Source organism: Dermacentor albipictus, chromosome 2 (genome assembly GCF_038994185.2).
Source record: "Dermacentor albipictus isolate Rhodes 1998 colony chromosome 2, USDA_Dalb.pri_finalv2, whole genome shotgun sequence".
Classification (NCBI taxonomy): Eukaryota; Metazoa; Arthropoda; class Arachnida; order Ixodida; family Ixodidae; genus Dermacentor; species Dermacentor albipictus.
In genome coordinates this window covers 202,378,982-202,401,407 of record NC_091822.1, presented here as the reverse complement: position 1 = coordinate 202,401,407, position 22,426 = coordinate 202,378,982, and the positions used below count along the sequence as shown (strand labels likewise).

The window sequence follows — 22,426 nt, the reverse complement described above, 5'->3', positions numbered from 1 at the left end:
CAGCGACAGTGACGAGATTGACAGTAGCTCCTTGACCCTGACTTTGAGCACGCAAAGTGCACTGTCGTCGATCGACTCCTTAATTGATTTTGTGCATGCTAAAGGATTGCCGCCAGTGTTCGCGCAGCCGCTGGAATCCATGCACACCGCGGTTGTGAAGCTGAAGCTGCTGCAAAAGCAAGTGCAGATTTCACACTATTTCGGTGTGCTTAACCCTTGACACGGTCATTGGTGCTAGAAATAAAGTTTGTTTTTCACAGCCTACTTTCTACATCATCTATTCTTTAGAGCAAGTAGCGAATTCGAGTTCAGAGCTGCAAAGGTACGTTCCGCGTTTTTTATTTTTTAAAGTTATTTTTTAATAACTGCAGTCCAGATATAGCGATCATCGGTTATAACGATTATATTTTTCGTCTTTCTCGATATGGTTATAAGTGGACTGCACTGTATCACTAAAGAATGCGGCAGGCTCAACTGTAGTTGACATCTACTGTGGGGATGCGCGAGTCTCGCGCGTCCCCTGATGTTTTTCCCGCATAGCGCGTCTCCTGTAATCCGGCTTCGCCGCTTGGCCTGCGTGATGCCCGCGGCGGTCGATGTGGTTGGGGCGCAGTGCGAGTGATGGCGCGAGTGTTGCGATGCTAACGCCGCCTCACGGCAGGGTTACTTGGGGACGCAGCGGAGGACAGACTGCCTCTTTCCCAGCGGGTCGGCGAACCGCGTGGCCGTTCCGCGCGCGCGGCGACCCATGCTTCTGCGAGACCGCCTCGCGTGGCCACCTTCGAACGCGCCACCGTTCGCGTGACTGTACACGCGAAGGACCAGGCGTTGGGATCCAGCATGGGGCGAACATATTCGCTCGCTATGCGGTCGCGGTAAGTCGGACTTCTAGATTTGTCGCGCGCCCATCGGCATATTTTGTGGATAGCAACTCGGCTAGCAGGCATTGATCTATGAAAGGTGAAATAAATGCCCTTGTGATTGTTTGCAGTACTGTGTTGTCGGTCCTTTGTCCCAAGAGTACGGGAGGAGAACCCCACACTACATAATGTGAAAAATTGCAAGAATCGTGAAATGTTCACCAGTACCATGTACCAGTAGCATGAGAAGCAGACATGCACCAACTTGGTGGGGCTGAAGCGGCCCAAGATGTGTGTTGTGGCGCCGAGCAGGTGAGAATTGAGACGCATATTCTGACGTCGTTTTTGTGGCTTCGGCAAGCTTACATTTGCACTCCTCGAATTCAGCCTGGGCCAGCAGCTTCTTTGAGTGGAGCGTTTTGGCTTTTGGTGGGAAGTTTTGTCGTGCTCACTCGGCAAAAATTGTTGTGGCATGAGATGCATATTGTTGTTCTACTGCATAGTGTTCTAAACCAGAACAAAATCGAGCTGGTGGGCGATGCCGGAATACGATGCCTACAATGCCACCAGAGCGAAAGATTGCACTCACTTCGCAATGCCTGCAACAGGAAGTGGCACTGCATTTTGGTTATCACCTATTAAAAGTATGCAGTACGCTTCCAACCGCAGTACACCAAATGTTGTGAAACAGATAGGTGAAGATGCTCATTGCAGTAGAGCTGGCGGCAATGGCTGTGAATGTGGCGTGCGACAACACAGGAGGAGCTCTGCTGGTATTGGAATGGGAAATTGAGTGCGTGTTGGCGTTTTCACGTGAGATGAGTGGGCAAGTACTGCAGGGCTGCTTCTACAGCGGGTAGCTACTGTTCTCAATGTCGCGCACCCCACACCTTTTCTTGTTTACATGGGATCTAGTGGCTGGAAAACACAACATATAATCACAGTTTGTCTACATACTGAATGCTGGTGCCGAATGATCTGTGTTTTCTGATAACATACAAACCAGCAAAAAATAATGGTAAAAATATTGGGTCCCTTTTTTTTGTATTCTCGATCATGAACATTGGCACTAGGAAATCGTACGCAATGGGATCATATCAATGAGGTTCTACTGTATTATTGCACTGCATGCAGCAAAAAATTTACAATCTTGTGTCAAAAAGTGAAAAATTGCTTGCTCTCGCCTTCACAATCCTGTCATATCAAGCAGCAAAGCCCACCAACACCTATTGGCTGATTTCGTTATTGCAAGAACATTCTCAGCAATACTATTATTGTTAATTTTTAGGTAAATAAATGAAAAAAAAATATAACTGCAATCTCGAAAAGACTAAAAAAGCATTCATTTTTTTGCATTGCCCATCTGCACATGACAGCTGTGCATAGCTTCGTGGCCACTGAGATAACAGTGGCGTGCTGCTAGAGTACCGTATAAACTGGAATATAGGTCGAAATCTTTTCCCACAAAAGAACAGCTAAAGTCACCCTTAGTCATATAGTAGCAGTCACTAGCACATTGTGAGCTCTCGTCTGGTCATGTCAAGGTCAGCCATTGACCTATATTCCGTTTTATACGGTAGATGCCAAGGCTGCATTGGTTGCACTACAAACCCTCTCGCTGGTGAAATGCTCAACTCTTGGGCAGAGCCTTGCCCCATCCCCTGTGTAGCTTTTACCACGCTAGCGGAGACGAAAGGAGAGAGTCGCTCAACTCCGCTGTACTGAAGGATTTGAAAAAAATTTGTGGAAGGAGATTTGTAGGGTGACACCCTTTAATAGTGAGGCCATTCTGTGATTAGCTAGAAAAGTACTTTGGGCCCCTTTAACTGAGCAGCACCTTTGAACACAAACTAGTTTTTAGCATATGGCCAAGACTTTTATTTATAATGAATTAACTGAAAGTTGCCTTTATATGCTAGCTCATTATTGACACAGATTTCTCTGAAATCTCTTGTCATGTTTCGACAATGTTTACATATCTGCTTTGACCAATATGCATCCTTACCACCGATTCCAGAAATGGCATCAACTGCTTTCTTTGCAGTTGGCTGGGAGCCAATGTCCACTGCTTCTAGGATATCTGAAACAAAATATAAGCATTGTTACCATTGAGTGGCAAAGTAAATTCCACAGAAAGTGTTTGGCAAGAGAGATCTATCTGAAATGCGAACCCACAGCGACTGATGTATAACGATGACTGCTTTAATTTTTAAAACTTTAAACATTGTGCACTTACTGCTGCTTTACTTTGGCTCGCAGCGATACTGCATTTTAAGGTGTGGATCATTGTGTACCACTTGGTATGTTTAGTTTTACATGTCTGGTCAGTCAAGAAAGAAAAAAATGCAAGTTGCCTTCTGCACCCTCACCATCGGATAAGTTGTTGAGGCCATGGAAGCACAGGCACAGACTAATGTCGCCCACCTGTTGGAAAAGTGCGGACAGCAGCGGTGCTGGGAGGATTGCTCCTTTGACAAGGCGGTTGATTTCAAAATATTGTTTCATCTGCTAACTTTTTATGCACCAAATTGAGTATTAAGTCAAGGAGCAGTCATGTCCTGAGCATTAAAAAAAAATGAAGAAAAAAAGGGAGAGAGAAAAGATGAACCAGCATTTTCAAATCAACCGCCTTAATCATGCCGTAATCCTCCTGGCACTGCAGCTCTCCACCCTTTCTCCAGTTGCCAACAGGTGGCAAAACCAGTCCATGTCTCTGTCACCTTAGCAGCTGGTAACTAGCACAGTAAATTCTCATTGAACAGAATCAGCTGTTTATTAATTGGTTGCCTTCAATCATTCTAGATGAGCTGACTGGCCAGAGATATTCTGGAGCTTACTACATGCATATCATATATGCACCAGCTGTCTCAACTAAATGTTGCCTAGAATTTAAAAACAATAGAAGGGTAGGTACAAATGGCAATCACTGTATATTGATGGGCATTGTTCATGCTAGTAGGGAGTACCTTGTTAAATTTGCACAAATAATTATTGAAGTGTAGTTAGCTAACTTTTAGTTACATTACCCAATTGCTAATGCGTCAATACATAAGTTGTGGAGCATATCAAGACCGATAACAGTGTTTAGAGCAACCTCAGTCTTGTGTGATATTTTTACAATGAAAAAAGCTGACGAGAGACAGAGTGAGAGAGGGATATAAGGAAGGCAGGGATGTTAACCAGTCAAGAGTCTGGTTAAGCTGACAAAATATTAAATAATACTGTGCGACTACATGTCAACACACTAAAGTAGCAGTGCTCTCATATGTAAGCCTAGTCAAATATGGGTCTAGCTTACTGCACAAGATCGAGCAGCCATACTCTTTCCCTGAAACGTCAATAGCTTTGAGCACGCATCCTGCAGTGCTGGCTTCGAACATATATAAAGTGCGCAGTGTACTAAACGACAATGTTTTAAGTAGAACAGTCACATGTGATACATACCACTACCACTTGGCATTGACCACTTCTCGCTTTATGGCCTCCTTTATAACCTAGGGACTTTTGCATGCGCATATTCAAAGCTTTGAAAATATGCCGCATGCAAGGTAAACAAATCTCTAGCTCAGTTCCAACTCCGACTTCCCTATTGAAATATAAATGCAAAATGCAAAAATGCTTTTGTAAAACAATCACTGGACTGATTTGAATTAAATTTTGCTGCATTTGACTCTAGGAAACAAAATTTTGATCTACGCCCTGAAATTTTTTTTTATTTGCATAAGATCTGCAAGTTCAATAAAAATTGAAGCGCAAAGCTCAAAAATTTGTAACCGTGCAGCAAAAACATATCACATTTCTATACACTGCACCCACTAAAGCATCTAATGTGGAGAAATTTTATTTATGAATTCTGAGCTCACATGAAATTGTTGCAATGTTTATGAGGGCTTTGTGAAACTCTCACTTGCAAACTAGTGGCATATTTCAGAGCTGTGCATAACACAATTTTGTCCTTTTTTAGATGTATTATTAGGTGCAGTTCACAGAATTGTGACATCATTCTTCATTGCCAAGTTAGAGTTGTAAACTTTATATCCAAGTTTTCAACCGTTTACAATTTTCAGGAATTAAAAAATATGGAAGTCCTAAATAATAAATAATTGAAATTGGTGCAGTGGTTGCCGAGAAAAATGGCTTCTCCGATCCCATGCATTTAGATAAAGAAAGCTCAAGTTTTAACATGGGATAGCCCTAATCAATTTTACATTTCCTATTGACGCACAATTAATAGGAGTAAACTGTACTTGACAAATAGTGCCTTGTTGGCGCCAGGCATTTAAGTAATCCAAAGACAGCATACTCACACATGCCTAAAGTAAAATAAGAAAGAGGTTTGTGCTATATACAGCACATCCAAGTGTCCTTAATTTCATGCTGAGAGGCACAAGAGCATCACACACTGTGAACTAGCTTGACCATATCTCCTTAAATTACCTCCTTGGTCATGGCTGCAGGGGGCAGAACCACCTCTTGTTTTAGAGTGCTTCACTTTTGGCTGTGCTGAAAAAAGAAAAGAACAAGGATGCTTCTTGGTGACATTCAAACCCCAAAGCTAGCTGTCAGCATGTTAGCTAAAATGACCTCATGAGTGATTGATGGTGGTCCTGCGAAGAGTGCTCGGGTGACATCAACTGAGGACTTGCTTTTATTGTCTGCTATGCTCCGCCAGATGCATTATTCCTGCACTTTTTTGCACTCTCGCAGCATGATTGCATAGCATGGCACTCTCCACTTACTGTCTATATCTTTTTTTTTCAAGTGTTAATTTTATAGATTTTAGCATTATCAGGCAAACAAATCTTATATTTTCAATCTACCTTTCATAAAACAACGGTTATTGTGGTCATAGACACAATCTTATGATTCAGCCCCGAAAGAATTTGTTGAGTGTGTAAACTATAGTCTACGCAGCTTTGAAACTGAAAAATGACCTAACAGCTCATTCTCAAGATTTTGCATTGACCAAGGGGCAGTATAGTTGAATGCAAATTTTAAATTTTGCCCGTGAATTAATTCATTTGGTACTTCATAACCAAAGCTTTGCTTACAAGAAAAATTGCATAATTTCACCGACAAATGGTACTTTTCGAACAGCAGTTGCACCATGCTTTATTATATTTCGCAATTGTAAGGCATCCTCTGCACCTTTTGCAAATGAATCTCAGGATCACTTTTTGATGCAAGTATTTAACGAAACCAGTCATAAGACATCACTTTGTCAATGTGAGAATTAAAATATTCTACTGACTGAAAAAAAGGAAACAGAAAGAAGAAAAGCAAGAAACCTGTCTTAAGGCAGCTATACATAGTGCAAAAATATTGCACGACATTTTAAAAAAATTATGTTACGATTAATACCTTCCTTAAAGCATAATGTATGGTGTGTATTATATGTGTGCAGTAAGGCTTACTTTGCATAACAATGAAAACTGTTTTGTGGCATCTACTGTTGCGTGCCCAACAAACAAACCCACGGTGACTGGTTCCGTCACTGGAAGTGCACAGTGTGTGGGACACACGATAGTGGAAGGTGCGGCCAGTTCCAAGTAGATGTGCATCTCCATCCATGTCATCTGTTTATTACTCTGGCTATTTATCTTGTTAAGTACCAGCAACCTCGAACTATTCAATATTAAATGAGGTAGCATTTCTAGGGTATTTCATGCACTAACCGGAGGCTATCTATCTATCCGTCCGTCCGTCCGTGTCTGTCTGTGTTTTCTATCTATGTCTGTTTGCATCTAATCATTTTCTTACCTACCTGAGTCACTGGGTAGTTCGTGGTCAAATGGGTAGCATAGTGTGCTGCTGTACTGAGATAACAGGGCTCGAAACCAACTATCACACTAACTTGGATCACCGAGTATGTTATATATATATACACGTGGTGGTCTTCAATGAACTTTCATGCCGACATCAGTTACGTCAGGTCTTAGTTTCAAAATATGCTTATAGAAGACAATATTGTTACAGCATAACAAAAGAGTGGCACCAGTCAGAAGAAGATGATTTGACATGTAGAAGTGCAATTGGTCTCGACAGCCATCTTGTTTATGTACTATTGTCTCTCTAGTAAATATGGTATATACATCTTTATATGTGACTTCTGCAATGAAATGAATTGGTGAGAGGTGTGGAGTATTCACGAGAAACAACAATGGAACTCCGCAGTGGTCATCACCTCGGACTGGACAACAAGCTGGATGAAACAAAACCCGACATGGCACGGCCCACATCAATGCCTACAACCCCGACAGTTATGTTGGCTCAGCCACGGGATCCAGGAATGTTCTGTGGCACCGACCAGCTCGACGTGGAAGACTGGATCACCATGTATGAGTGTATAAGTGCCCACAACAAATGGGATCTGATGATTATGTTGGCTAACTTGGTCTTCTACCTACAAGGCACGGCAAAGCTGTGGTATGACAATCACAAGGAATAGCTTAACGACTGGGACACATGCAAACGGAAGCTGAGGGACTTGTTCAACCGTCCCACCGGGTGGAGGAACATCGCTAAGAAAGAACTAGTGACCCACGCCCAGACGTCCATGGAATCATATGTCTCTTACATCCAGGACGTGCTAGCTCTGTGCCGTATGGCTGACAGCAATATGGCCGAGTCAGACAAGGTTGAGCATGTACTGAAGAGGATTACTGACGATGCTTTCAACCTGCTCATGTGCAAAAATTGTGAAACAGTACAGGACATCATAAAAGAGTGTCAACACTTTGAGCAGGACAAGAGCCAAACTGCATTGCAACACCGTTCGCATGTCTGTCGAACACAGCTGCAACATTCTATTGTGATGACTGGCAGGGAGTGCAGCGACCATCATCATCAGATGACCTAACACGGATAGTGCGGTGAGAACTTGAAGCCATGGCTCCTGCAGCCCTTTTTCCCGCCCCAGTGAACCAAACAACTTGCCTACGGTACCATTTGTACAGGCAATAGTGCGTGAAGAACTCGCTAATCTTGCAGTTCTTTTGTATGTGGCGTTGCCACTTCACAGCTGTCTCATGCTCCAGGTCCATCGACTGGTCCGCGGTATCCTGCATGCTACCGAAATCCAGCAGAGTGGCAAACCACAGACTATAGGCCAATCTGCTTTGTCTGCCAGCATATTGGTCATGTTGCTCACCATTGTGACAACCGTACTGTCTCCTCCCCTCTGTGACTGCCATTCATCAGTAATTATCACCTCAAAAGAACGAGCATCATTGGCAGCCTCCATTGGCACCGCAACAGCCAAAGAATGACGCTCATGCACCTTGGAACAGTCCCTCGTCGTCATTCCGACGGCACCAGTCTCGTTCGCCACAAGCTGGTCAACCATTGTCTCTACCACCGCAGGCTCATCGGCCACTGTCCCTGATGCAGCCCCGGCGCCCGTCTCTGAAAAACTAAGCAATGCAGCTCCCGGAGGTGATGCTGCGTTGATGACTTGACTACAATACCCTCCGATCTCTTTGCTGACAAAACAGAACTTGATGGATGGTTTAGTCAATGGCATCAGTGTCCCAGCAGTCATTGACATTGGTGCGCGCATATCCGTGATGAGTGCCAAATTGCGCTGATGCCTGAACAAAGTTCTCACACCCGCTATATCATGCACCCTACACGTCATCGACAGAGGAACGCCTTGGCGGGCTAGTTGGTGCGAATCCATAATTACTTTGATTAGCGCAAAACGACACACACAAGAAAGACGACAGGACAAGACAAAGCTCCTTGTCCTGTCGTCTTTCTTGTGTGTGTCGTTTTGCGCTAAACAAAGTAATTATGAGGAACGCCTACTGTGCTTAGTATGTGCACCATTCGCATTGGCATCATGGGGCACCTAACGACTGTTTTGTTTGCCGTTTTGGAACAATGCTTTACAACGTTATACTTGACTTCGGCTTTTTATCATCCCATTCAACCCTCTTTGATTGCGCATCTAGTGTCATTCAACTTGAACTGCCTCACAGCTGCTATAGTCCATCAGTCACACAACCATGGCGAAGACATCCGCCTGTTGCCTCAAGCCACTACGTACGTCACTCTACTTTCGTTCCCATCTGTTCCTGACAGCGTCTATGTACTATGTCCCACTGCTGACATACTGCTTGAAATTTGACCATTCCCCATACCGTGCTCACTACTACAACGAAACCTCGTTAAACCGTAGTTGGTTGGAGCTCGGAAAAAGTACGTACTAAACGGTCATACTGTTTAACCGAATTAGCATGGGATCGCTCACTTACCTGTTGAAAACAGAACTCAGAGAGAGTGCGATGAAAGGAAAAAAAAAAAAAAACATGCAGTATTTATTCACTTCGCGTGACAAAAGTGTCATTTTTCTTTGATGCCGCGGCGGCTTAGCACGGCGACAGCGGCCTCAAACTTACTGAAGCTGCGTGCCAGCTTTTCAGCCAGCTGCCTCTTCTCAGCAAACACTGGCATGGCAGATTCCTCGTTGGTATTAAGTATTCTCTGTGCACGCGTGCAGTAGTGCTGCAGAAGTCTAGGGGAGACTTTTTCATTGCCGGGTGCTGTTCTCATCGCGACGATTGCATTCATGAGGCTGGTGTAACGCGCAGCTTCTGTCACTATCAGGCCTAAATCGCCTGTGCTGTTGCTTTCCGTGCCGTCCTCATCACTGTCGCTAGTCGACACTTCGGCAACAACAGAGGCAACGATGGCAAAAAGTTTAACATCGTTGTTGACATCTCTTCGCAGTCGCAGCAGCGCTGCCAAGCAACTTTTTCGCATTCCAAATGTCACACACCGTAGTCAACAGCAAATCCCTGTAGCGTGCCAGCGCCGACTTCTCTGTGTCATGTTCGATAGCACAGATGATGTCTAATTTTTCTTCTATGCTGAGCACTCGGCGTCGTTTTTTTTAAAATCCAAGCTTCGGCATGACGCGAGTCCTTGCTTGTACGACGCCACAATGCTCTCTGGCGTCTCTCTGGCACGGCGCCAAAATGATGTTGATGTTGATGTGGCTTCACGCGCAAACGCGCAGGGCGCTTGGAGGCCGTTCCAATCTCTGAGGCTTGCTCTGCCAGGCCACTTGATGGAGACGACGCACCGCCGTGTTTGCGCGACGGAAAGTGGAAACGCTACATTTTAACCGATGCGTATGCAATAAGCTGGTACGGTTTATGTGGATACAAACACATTATGTTCAATGGCCGCTGAGTCGGGGATTTGACTTTACTACATTTAGAACAAAACTACTGTTTAAGCGGATACGGTTTAACGAGGTTTTACTGGACAGGCAATCAGACCTTGCTTCCTCTCTTTACTTTTAACTGCTCTACTCAAATTCTTCCCAGAGGCATGTTTTTGGGTGACATCTCGGATGTGAGTGATTGCAAGATATCGGCTCTTGACGCCTAAATTCTGCCGCCCACTATCGGAACCTCCGACTTACCGACTCTCACAGACGAACTTCACAAGATGATTGCACCTGATCTTCTTCTGATACAAGCTGCTGACCTTGGAAACTTACTGCGACATTTTTTATCTGGACGGTTGCCTTTTAGCCCAGACATCGGTGGTCACTTATCGTATTTCCACCAGAGACACCAATCTGATATGCTGCTGGCTGTACTGCGTTTCACATGCTGAACGGCAAGTGATACAACAAGTCGATAAGATGTTGACTAAAGGCGTTATCAAGCCATCTTGCAGTCCATGGGCATCCCCTGTCGTCCTTGTCAAGAAGAAGGATGGCAGTTGGCACTTTTGTGTGGATTACAGACACGCCAACAAAATCATGCGCAAGGATGTCTACCCCTTGCTGCATATTGATGATGCCTTGGACTGCTTCAGTCAAGTACTTTTCATCAATAGAACTCCGATCAGGCTATTGGCAAATGTCGGTAGATGATATAAACCGTGAGAAAACTGCCTTCGTAATATCCGATGGCCTCTACCAATTCCAAGGTCATGCCGTTTGGCTTTTGTAATGCCCTGGCAACCTTTGAAAGAATGATGGACTCCTTACTTCGCAGCTATAAATGGCCCATATGTCTGTGTTATCTAGACGAGGTCATAATCTTTTAACCAACTTTCATGGGTCTTCTAATGCGTCTGTTGGCTATTCTTGCTGTTTTCTGACCCACCAGCCTGCAATTAAACTCATCCAAGTGCCGTTTTGGACGTTGAAAAATTCTTGGCCATCTTGTCAGCGCCGCTGGCATTCAACCCGACCCTGACAAGATTCATGCTGTCCAGAACTTTCCTGTTCCGTATTCCGCCGCAGACGTAAGAAGCTTTGTTGGGCTATGCTCGTATTTCTGTTGTTTTTTTTTTTTTCGAAAGAATTTTGCCGAAACTGCTCACCCACTCACTGACTTACTTAAGAAGGACGTTGATTTGAAACGGGTCTCCACCCTTGTACGCTTGCTAATGGCTCCTCCATTGCTGGCTCATTATGACCCATCTGCCACCAATGAACTTCACACGGATGGCAGTGGCCATGGAATTGGGGCTGTACTTGTTCAATGGCAGCGTAATTTTGAGAGTGTAATTGCATACGCCAGCCATTTCCTGTCATCTGCCAAGAGAAATTTTTCAATTACTGAACGGGAATGCCTGGGGTTAGTTTGGGCAGTTGCCAAATTCCACCCTTACTTGTACGGCCGCACATTTTCTGCGGCTACTGATCACCATGCCTTGTGCTGGCTCTCCTCACTTAAAGACCCCACTGAACGATTGGGTAGATGGGTGCTACGGCTCCGAGAATATTCATATGCTGTTTTCTACAAGTAGGCCGTTTGTACAAGGATGCCAACTGCCTCTCCCATCATCCTGTCGACCGCCTTGAATATGATGCGCAGGACAAAGACTCTTGCATCTGGGCCATTTCTGATCTGCACGACATCCGCACTGAACAAGAGTGTGATGACTGCTTATGTGTTCTCATCGATCCTCCCAATTCTCGACATTCGGAGCCCATGCTGTGCATGTTAGTGCTTCGCAATGACATTCTCTACTGTCGCAGCTTACGCCCTGAAGGACCGGAATTTTTACTCGCTGTACCGTGCCATCTCCGGACATCAGTTCTTCCGCAGTTGCATGACACTCCTATTGCAGGTCACCAGTCAGAAGAAGACGATTTGACATGTAGAGGTAGAATCGGCCTCGACAGCCTTCTTGTTTATGCATCCTTGTCTCCCTTGTAAATATTGTATATACACTGTTATATGTGACTTCTGCAACGTAACAATATATTGAAGACAATGCACAAAATATCTGGCCGAGGTTTTCACCAGTGTTAATTACATGATAGCATTTATTCGCATCATTCGACAAATCTTGCCTGCAAAGTGTGTCCGCTCCTATGGCAAGAGCTAAGAAAGAACTTTGAATCGGGTTATGTTGAGCCGGCTAACGTGCAGGCACCAAGCTGAGTCATGGAGGGGGAGGAGGAGAGGGGGGAGGTGCAGGTCAGCACTTCAGCACATAAATATGTAACACTGCCTATGTTGCCCAGTATTTTTTTCCACTCCTATAGCAATGGTTTCAGACATTTCATAACCACCAAAAACTAGGGGTGTGCAAATACCAAAAAGGAGATTTCAAATTGATAATCGAATCGAATCAAGAAAGACAAGCCGAATATTGAACATCACAAAATTTTCACAAAATTTAATACTTAAAAATTTCATGCTCGGGAGTCTCCTAGAATTATAGCAAGCTATCAGTAACTTAAGTACATAAATATCAAGATATACAGTATGGTCTAGCCTTAATAAAGCGCGACCATTGTGGCGTTGCGACAGGTTTTCGCTGCCCAGGGGTTGCTGGTCATCATCGTGTCCAACAATGATCCTGCTTTTGCCAGCACAGAGTACCTGGCTTGGCTGACGAAGAATGGAATCCGCCGGATGATGGTTTCGCCATACCACCCTGCTTCAAACGGTGCAGCTGAGCGGGTGGTGCAAACCATCAAGGACAAGCTCAAGAAGAGCTGGACTGGAGATTTCCAGATGCAGGTTGACCAGATATAGTTCCAGTACCGGACCACGACCCGTGATATCACTGGCCGTGCCTCCTGTGAGCTCCTGCTGAGTCAAATGGTCAAGACACCCTTGGACGTCTTGCATCCGGACCTCCGACCCACAGTGCTCCTGAAGCAGCTGAAGCAGAAGCTGGGTGCTGACTGAGAGTGCTGTCCCGGGCCTTTGCCGGAGTCGGGAGCTCCAGTCTTCTCCAGGAACTTCTGTCCTGGCACACCCTGGTCCATCGGACAGGTGGTGTCGCCTGCCAGCACCCAGCACCTCATCACTGCTCGTCCGCATGCCAGACGGGGCCATGTGGCACCAACACGCCGACCATGTTAGTCCTCGCCGCGGAACCTGGCTAGCACCCTCAACTGCCATTTCAGAGTTCCAGCCTGCAGGAGGACTAGCGGCAACACCAGTAGCTTCCAGCGGAGCACCGCCTATCTTGGAGGAAGCAAGCGTTGCCAGTGGTGCGGCATGCATCGGGGCACTGTCAAGTCCGCCACCACTCACAAGGCCGACCACTGCAGACCCTCCTGACGGAGCGAGGCTGGCTCAGGCAGCACCCGGCGTTGCCACACCCGGCCCGTCAACACTGGTGCCCAGGCAAAGTACTCAATCACGGAGGCCAGCGGACCATTACTCGTCTGGGTAGCAGGCACCGTTCACCCAGCTAGGACGGAGGCAGAGCCTCATACTTTGAACTTGGATGTTTTTTTGCAGTTGACAGACAAACTGGGGGTAAGGGGGTGTAACAAGCATAATCTTCGTTGGGCCACCAGGCTCGGTGGGCAACATTGGTCCACCACACCCAATAAACACCGACGAGCACAGCTGCTCGGCGGTCAGTCATCGTACATCACCACCACGCCGCGGAGCGTCTGTCTAACGGAGGGTGCCTCGACCCCTTCCTCGTTCACGAACCCGGGCAGATCATGACAGCGTGTCAGAAGAGGTCACCATCTGCTGCAATGTGCACTTGGCATCTCATAGGCACATTTTCCAAGGCGTTCGTGATCATGGTATCGGAGATGGAGTAGCAGACTTTTTTTTTTTTTAGGTTCTCTGATGTTGTGGTTGGTGTGCGGTATACTTGATCCTTGACGTAGTTCCAGAGAAAAATTGAGGAGAGTTAAATCTGGCAACCGTGCTGGCAAAGCAATGGGCCCATGCTGTCCAATCCACTGTTGCAGGAATACTTCATGCAGCTATTTGCAAGCTTTGCTGCTGCCGTGCGCGGGAGCACCATCATGCTGATAGCAAATACCCTTGATCCTAGCCACTGGAACTTTGCAAAGAAAATCCTTAAGTGCCCCATCAAGGATGTCGTTGACGTATCTTTCGCCTGTAAGCGTGTTATCAGAAAACACGGGGCCAATGATAGTGCCATCATAAATTCCACACCACACATTAACCCGACCACTGATATTGGTGATGTGTCTTCAAAACCCAGTGAGGGTTTTCGTTGCTCCAATAGTGAGTGTTGTGGATGTTCACGGGGGCGTTATGTGAGAAGGTAGCCTCATCGGTCCAGAGTATCTTGTTGACAAAGCTTGGGTCCTCTTCCTTCTTGATTATGATCCAGTTTGCAAAGTCCTTTCGATTTTAGAAATTGCGGGGCTCCTACATCTGGTGCAGCTGCACGTGGTACGGATGAGGTTGCCTCTTCTTAAGTACTCTCTACACTGAAGACTTTGACACTCCTGCTTCAGTACCCACACCTGCATGTGGGTCTGAAGAAAAACTTTGACAGACTATCTGTCTCCACGTCCTTGCCCAGGATTGAAGATTTATGTCGTTTCTTCGTAAAAGTCCCAGTCTGTCTCTGCGGTTCATATGCATGCACAATCGTCATTGTGCTAAGATGCGTACCTGGATGCCAGCGTTGAAATAGCTCAACTGCGCGCCTTCTATGTGCACTTGACGCACGTAAAGCCAAAACCATATCCATGCTTTCCTCATTGGAGTAAGCCATATCTGCTGCTCAATGTTAGTCACAGCCAAATAGCATTGCTGTGCAGAACACGCAGGGATACAGCCACCTGAGGAGCACTGGATATATTGCAGTTCGCTGGGATTGGTTCAAGTGAGGTATGTGAGGTATGATCTACATCCGATAAACTGGAACAGCCTGCGGGCACACTCTCTCAGGGACTGGCGCGCTGGTCATGGAGCACAAGTGTCAAGCACCCGATACTGCGACCACCAAGCGATGCGCATTTGTGGGGTGCGAGATCAAAAAAGAATGTCTGGTAGACAGTAAGTGTGAGAAGGAGAGCAGATAGGGTGTCGCGGGTCACCTATCTCGGTGGCGTGCGGATGTTAGGAGAGATGGGGTTGGGAGACGTAGAGCAGCACAGCAAACAGAATTTAATTGCCCAAAACTCAACACAAAACTCCTACAAACCAAAACACAACGAAGAAATGCTAGCACTTATGCTACCTACGTAACAGTCATTAAACATGTCCCAATTGTTGGCTATGTTAGTCCTTTGCCCCTTCTGCGTGAAAGTCAGGCAACCCTAGCCTATGGCTGCGGCGTTATCAGAAAAGACCGTTGTTACCGACCTTTGACATTGCACGTACCCTCCAAGCCCGATGCATGTTGGATGTTCATCGTAGTCAGTGTTCTTGCCGACTTCGTAAACGTTGCTGACTTGGTGTTGGCCGGTCAACTCGTGCGTCCGTGATGCCGGTGTCCCAAACTTTGTCTGTGAGGTGGCACTCCGACCTCACTGGTTAGGCCTAACTCTGGGTTCTGCCGCTACTTCTTTGAGTGCCGACGAGACGATCCGGGGACTATCATACGTGCTGGTGTGCCTCTGAAGGGGGATCTTTCCTGGAGTGCCTGGCACTGCCATGAGAGGCTGCAGCAGGTCCAAGGAGCCTCCCCCGAACGTCGCCGAGGTCGATGGCCATACCCTGGCCTGCCAGCGTCACGGACTTGACCGAACCTCCATGGCTCCCGTCGCCAGTGCGATGCTGACGCTACAACTTTCTTGGCCCAGAGCCACGTCGATAATCCCAGCTCAGAACCGTTTCTCTCTCGATCACAGCTCGGGTCACGCGCCTCGAGGGCTCATGCTGTTTGGACCGATATGTGCACATCGTCCTCTTGCTTTCTTTCTGTGCCGCATGCCTCTTACATATGACATGGGGCCAGTGCGAAAAGAGTGATCTTCTGAAGAAGACATGCGTAATTTTCCTTCAATATAGCCAAGGTTTTTTTTTACCATTAGTTAGTCTTGTACCTGTGTGATTTATCCACTTTTATACAAGCCCTAAGGTTGAAAGTTGTAGCATCATCATTCAATTCGAAAACTACTACAAGGTCTCTGTGTAGAAAGGTAAAATTGTAGCAGCCATCGTCGCCTTCCATCATTCCCAAGCACTTCGCCCTTTCCTTCTTTCAAGCAGAATCAAAATGCTGCTTTCGTCTTTTCTTTTTCGTGGCCTTACATGCTTTATCGCTTTGGCAACGCTCGGCCAGCAGCACACATTTGCACCATCATGCAATAAGAGCTGCATGCCCAGATACCTACACCAGGCATAACGCCCTGTCCCGGGCTAGTCTTGTTGCAGCTGACCTTGTTCATTCATCACATGCTTGAGAGCAGCATAATAACAGTGCGCAATCGCCCCGTCACGTGGTATTTTTTTCATATTTTGTGGGCTTTCTTTGGAACGCGGAAAAGAGGACCACATTAGATATATCGTGTTGGAATCAATTTATTGGGAGGTTTCTGCAGGTGCTCTACAACTTTGCGCATCACACTTGAGGTCTGAAGCCAATACTTAAAAAGTTGATTAATTAAACGTATCAAATCCGTTAGTTAAGTGGAAAATAAAAAATAGCCTGAGTAACTCAAGGCCAGTGCCAACATTATGCATTCAGTTGAACTCACGTCCAGAGTGCCTTTCATTTTTGAGACTTTGACTCAAGTTATGTGGGAACCCCTGGGGCCCTATAACGTAAAACTATTCCAATCTCCTGACGTCAAATTTGCGTAACCGCCGACGCAAGCATCGGGAAGTCACCCGCAGGTTTGTTTGAACGGACAAATCAGATGCTCTCCTCATTCATAGGAGGTCACTTTCGTTTGCTTGAAAAAGGAATAACATTGCCTACACTGAGCGGCTTGCCTTATCTAACTGGCTGACAAGAAACAAGGAGCACGCTCAAGTGGAGAGGGATTCGATGGGGCTGAGTCACTGCACTGAAAATCGATAACCGGATGAAGAGGGTGGTGCCGGTGTCTGCGAATGGTCCGCTTTCCCTTACTTAGCCTGCGGTGGCTGTTCGAAAATGGAGGCGGCATGCAACGGAAGCTTAAGAATGATGCTAAAACGGATCCTCAGCAAAGAAGGGTTGGCAGAATGAGGTCGCAAACATGCCAAAAATGCTCGAAAACATTACACGGCTACGCAAAATGTTTTATTATATGCAAATAAACCCATGCTCTCCGGCAGGTGCGAGTAGCTATTGCCTGAGCAATTGGCACCAGCCATTTTTTATTCCTTTCGGAATGGGGCAGTCTGTGGCTATTTAGAAGAAAATTCAGTTTTTTTCGGCATATTAATGCATCTTCAACACGTTTACACGTCAATTTGATGCGCTGAATTTTTGCGGTTTTGTGACGTCGCGTGGTAGGCAGGTGAAGTGGGTGCAGCTCAAAAGCTTTTGACCAATAGCCTAGAGCTAATGGCGAAAAGCATCGAATCGGAAATAAGTATTTTTTTTTGTTCAGTCAAATCGTACACAATCAGTGTGTACAAGTCATATCAAATGGGGAGCTATCGCGGTTTTCGTGACGTCGTGCAACAGACAGGTGAAGTTAGGGTGGTCCAAAAAAGTTTTTGACAAATCGCAGAGAACAGATTGCAGAATTGGAAAAGTTTGGAATAGTTTTACGTTATAGCGCCCCTGTATAGAACACAATGTGGCTCCACTTTAGCGGTTGCTCTTGTCGTGCAGCACACGATTTGGGAGGTACGTTTGCAAACAGCCGCTTGTAATTCAATCATTTGATGATCTGCATCCATGGAAGTTTGCATCTATTGTCTCGGTATCCCTTTGCAGCGGCAGTGAAATTTCGTTATATTGAAATCGTACACAAACACACTTCGTTATACTGAGGTGCTAAATACATGGTGTTCTATGAACAACAGGTTATAAAAAATTAAATAATTCGCTATATCGAGTATTTTGTTGTACTGAAGTTCGTTATGTAGAGGTTTAGTGTATTAGCCCATTCCTACAAAAACCTGTGTATGGGGTGTCGGTGGCATACACTGAAATATTGACAGTGCTATGCTGCAAGTGGTCGATTTCATGGTATTGGAACTCTGATGGCAGTGAATTGATAATGCACTCTCCGAAATAATCACTCTTGTATTCTTAACAAAATGTGGTTATGAGAGTACGACAAGCATAGAGCAGTCTTCACTAAAGGTGATGCAGCTGGCAGAGTTCCCCTACCTGACATTACATGCGAGAGGGTGCCACTCAGATTTCTTGGGGTTAATAACTTGCAATGCACAACAACAGAACAGAGATATGCTCATGTCCATACAGTGGAAGTCATTGATCGTGAACTGACCAGCTCAACTATCTATTCTTGTGAAGCATGTTTCATGTGCACGACACATTCCTTATGTGCATGCAACTCACCATCCATCAACCTCCAGTTGAGCAGTGGGTCATAAACAAAGGCTTCAAGGACAGCCATGAGACTGTCTTTGTTCCCACGCAGCACCTTCATCACCTTTGCACAGGTCATTCGATATGTGCCCTCAATGCCAGTCACCTATGCAAACAAACAAACAAAACACAAAAGAGTTATCCAAACAAATTAAATGTTACCCATCCAATCACACAAGAGCAGATGTACCACACATTTTCTGCAAAATCCAGCAGATGGTTTAGCTTGTGAAGAATGTAAACATGTCTGGAGAACAGATTACATCACACATCTCAAAAGGATTTTTTCTTAAAATGCTTTCAGTGAAATAAAAAGAACAGGGCTCTAGCTAACTCTGTGCAGGAAAAAAATAAAATAAAATGATAACACTGACTTTCAGCATACATCTTTATTAATTTTGTTGCTAGGATGAAATGACTGTTTATACAACTCTATCGGTATATTTCACCTTGTAAAGCATTGAACAATTTTAAACGGTATTCATAAACACATACTGTTGATATAAACAAGTGCATGCCATAAAATTTGCACATCTTATATATGTGTGCATTTCCAGTTTATGCAACATCACTGTTGTAGCTAATCTTGCTTGGCCAACTTTAACACGCTTGCTATTTTCAATCTCCTTTCCCAGTGAAATTATTTTGTGGGCATTAAGCTGGTTAAAGGGACACTAAAGGTTACTATGAAGTCAAGTTAAAGTGATAAAGCAATGCTCTAGAACGTCTAAGGCGTCAATATAATCACGAACAGAGCTTTAGTAACCGAGAGATTGAGGTAAATGGATGACTTGATTTGAGACCCCCCAGCGAAATTCCGGTACTAGCCCGATGACGAAGGCACTCCTCACCATAATTTATGTCACTGGTACTCAACTACTCGTATTAAAAAGGTAATTTCATTAGGTTATAAGGCGGAAGTAAATGCTACTTGTCTACTTCAGTTCGATTCTAAGAAAAAATAACATTTTGATGTTACCCTTCAGTAGTATGGGTGGTTGAAAAGTTTCGTTTTCGCTCGACTCTACGCCGCGTGTGCTCTGGAGTTTCATTGTATCGTTATCACATCGTGCTGTGCTGGTTCTGCTGGCTCGTGAAACTTGCATTTGGAACAAGCAGGGAGAATGCCACGTCCATGTGATGTTGTGGGATGCATGAACGGTCCGCGGAACTTGGCCAAGGGCAGTTGCAGCAGCGAATCCAACGTTACTTATCACTGTGTGCCAACGAGTGAACCTCTCCGTTCGAAGTGGTTAAGTGCCACACCTCTGCCACAGCGCATTGGCAAAGAGCCGAAAAATCGCATAGTGTGCTCGCTGCACTTTCATCCAGAGGATTACGAGTTCAACACCGACTTACTGAAGTTGTGTGGAGTGCCTTTCAAAGCATTGCTTTCCTGTAGCACTGTTCCGTCTGTCTTGCCTGCATTCTCCGAAGCGCAAGAACAACTGCAGATCGAAGACGGGGCGGTGAGTGCGGCATGTGGTTTTCGCAAAGGAAAAGCTACAAATGTGCGAAATTGTACAGCCATGACATACAATTGCCGTCGTACTAGTACGCAACGACGCCGGCTGCGCGAGCCCTCAGCAGCAGGTCACGGTCGTCAGTGCTTAAATCGCTGAAGCCCAGCATCACGAGCCAATGTGTCGTTGTCGGGGTTGTCTATTGCAACGAGCATCAAAGTTGGTGTCATAAAATAAAGAACCAGCTTATTGTTGCACGCTTTACCTTTTGCTAGCCACCATAGTACTGCTTTCGCACTGCTGTCGGCTCTGTCTTGGCTCTGTTTCTGGCCGTGCATTTGCATTTTGCACAGAAAAGCCGTAGTGCCACCTGCAGGCGCCGTTTTACTCACCGACGACGCAACGTCACTAGGAGACCATGACATCACCACTCCTTGATCTGAGGGCGGCGATTTGAACTGCACTAGAGGTACGCGGATGCTTCAGAACACATTTTCTCTTAAAATAAGTCTCTTCTTCGCACAAAACAAGTGTTTTGAGGTTTCTGGGATGGTATTTCAACAGCCCACATTGACTTGATGTTAACTTTTAGTGTCCCTTTAACAAACATAGAGCAAAACCCCATTCAGTTAAAGCTGTAAAAACAGGAAAAGTTTTTTAGGTAAGCAGAGTTTCAAGATAAATCACGAAAATAGAAGCCAGCTAGCTTTTTCAAAATAACACCACAACATTCTCAATCACTCAGCATTGGAAATGTTTGCATTGTGGAGATGCGCGACTCTCGCGTGTCCCCTGATGTTTTTCCCGCATAGCGCGTCTCCTGTAGTGCGGCTTCGCTGCGTGGCCTGCATGATGCCCGCTGCGGTCGATGTGGTTGGGGCGCAGTGCGAGAGATGGCGCGAGTGTTGCGCTGCTAACGCCGCCGACAGGCGGGGCTACTTGGGCGCCGGGAGACAAGGCGCTCTCGGTGGGGTTCGAGATCGTCAAGCGGTATGGACGTGCCATGCCGCGCGTGCGCCGACCCATGCTTCGGCGAGACCGTCTCGCGTGGCCGCCTTGGAATGCGCCACCATAGGCGTGACCGTACACACGAACGACCAGGCGTTGGGATCCAGCATGGGGCGAACATATTTGCTCGTTATCCAGTCGCGGTGAGTTGGACTTCCAGATTTGTCGCGCGCCCATCGGCATGTTTTGCGGATAGCAACTCGGCTAGCAGGCATTGATCTATGAAAGGTGCAATAAATGCCCTTGTGATTGTTTGCACTACTGTGTTGTCGTTCCTTTGTCCCAAGAGTACGGAGGAGAATCCCACAGCGTTTACTGGCAAAAGCATTACTGGCACAGTGGCAAGAGAGCGTGCCTAGCACGGAAACAAGACTATTGATCTTACAATGCAATATATGAAGCAAGTCATCCAAGCAGTTCATAACCGGTTCCAGACATTCAAAAAGATGCTGCTGCTAATTTCTGTATCGTAATAAATTTTGGAGAGCCTCATTTCGAAAACCAAAACTGAACTGAAACTGAAAATGAGAGACATCTGGGGACTTTTGCTTCTCAGAATCTGCCTTTCCCCGATACTACAGTACTACCCAGCAAACCACAAATATCCATAGTACGTATCACAAAACACCAAATATGCAAGAAATTTAAAGATGTCTAGTTCACATCTATAATATGTTCCACTAATACATGGCAGTCAAGGGTCACCTAAAGCACATCGAATGTCTTTGTGATTTGGACATCTCTTGCACATCTAAAGGGTCCGTGCATTGATCATACATTGTGTGTTGTGACTGGATGAATGCATCACGACGCAGGAATACAAACTAATTGTCTCTAATGCCTAACAATGAGATCCTGGGAAAGGAAAAGGGACTCTGTTGTCTGTTCCAGCACTGTGGGCAGTCATTTACTTTGTTTTTCCCCATCATGTGCTTGTTCGAGTTCCTACGACAGGGAGAATGTGTTCCTGAATTGCGAAATATCCATCTGTTCTCTCTGAAAATATTCAAGTTGAAGCGCATAAAGCCCAGAGTTTCAGTTATGACTGCATTTATTTTTTCTAATGTTGTTATCAGTGGCAATTTTTCACGATCCCTGCATGCGCTGCTGCACACCCCCATGCGTCAAAAGTGAAAACTTTCTGTTTCGTTTACACTTTTTTTTCTCATACATAAACGCTTTCTTTTTCAGTTATACCTATCAGTACACTGTTAAAAATATGTAATGTTTAACTTGCTGATATACTTGGACAGATTATAAAGAAAAAACTCAAGAAAAAGTGAAGTGTGCTTTACTGATGTCTTTTCAACCTTTGTTCGTTTGACCATGGCCCAAGTACGATATACTAGGCAGAACTGTACAGTTGCATAGTGAAATTTAGAGCTG

The 22,426-nt window shown here is 45.6% G+C and overlaps 1 protein-coding gene across 3 annotated transcripts in view; it reads right to left on the bottom strand.

The window, feature by feature from the left end:
- mTor (serine/threonine-protein kinase Tor) overlaps positions 1-22,426 on the bottom strand; it is a 504,957-nt gene that overhangs the window by 16,006 nt on the left and 466,525 nt on the right. For all 3 annotated transcript variants that reach the window (XM_065435416.1, XM_065435418.1, XM_065435417.2), the window contains 3 exons: positions 18,540-18,675; positions 5,298-5,363; positions 2,866-2,940 (listed from right to left, as the gene is read on the bottom strand). In XM_065435416.1, coding sequence (XP_065291488.1) covers positions 2,866-2,940; positions 5,298-5,363; positions 18,540-18,675 — 277 coding nt within the window. The remainder of the gene's footprint in view (positions 1-2,865; positions 2,941-5,297; positions 5,364-18,539; positions 18,676-22,426) is intronic.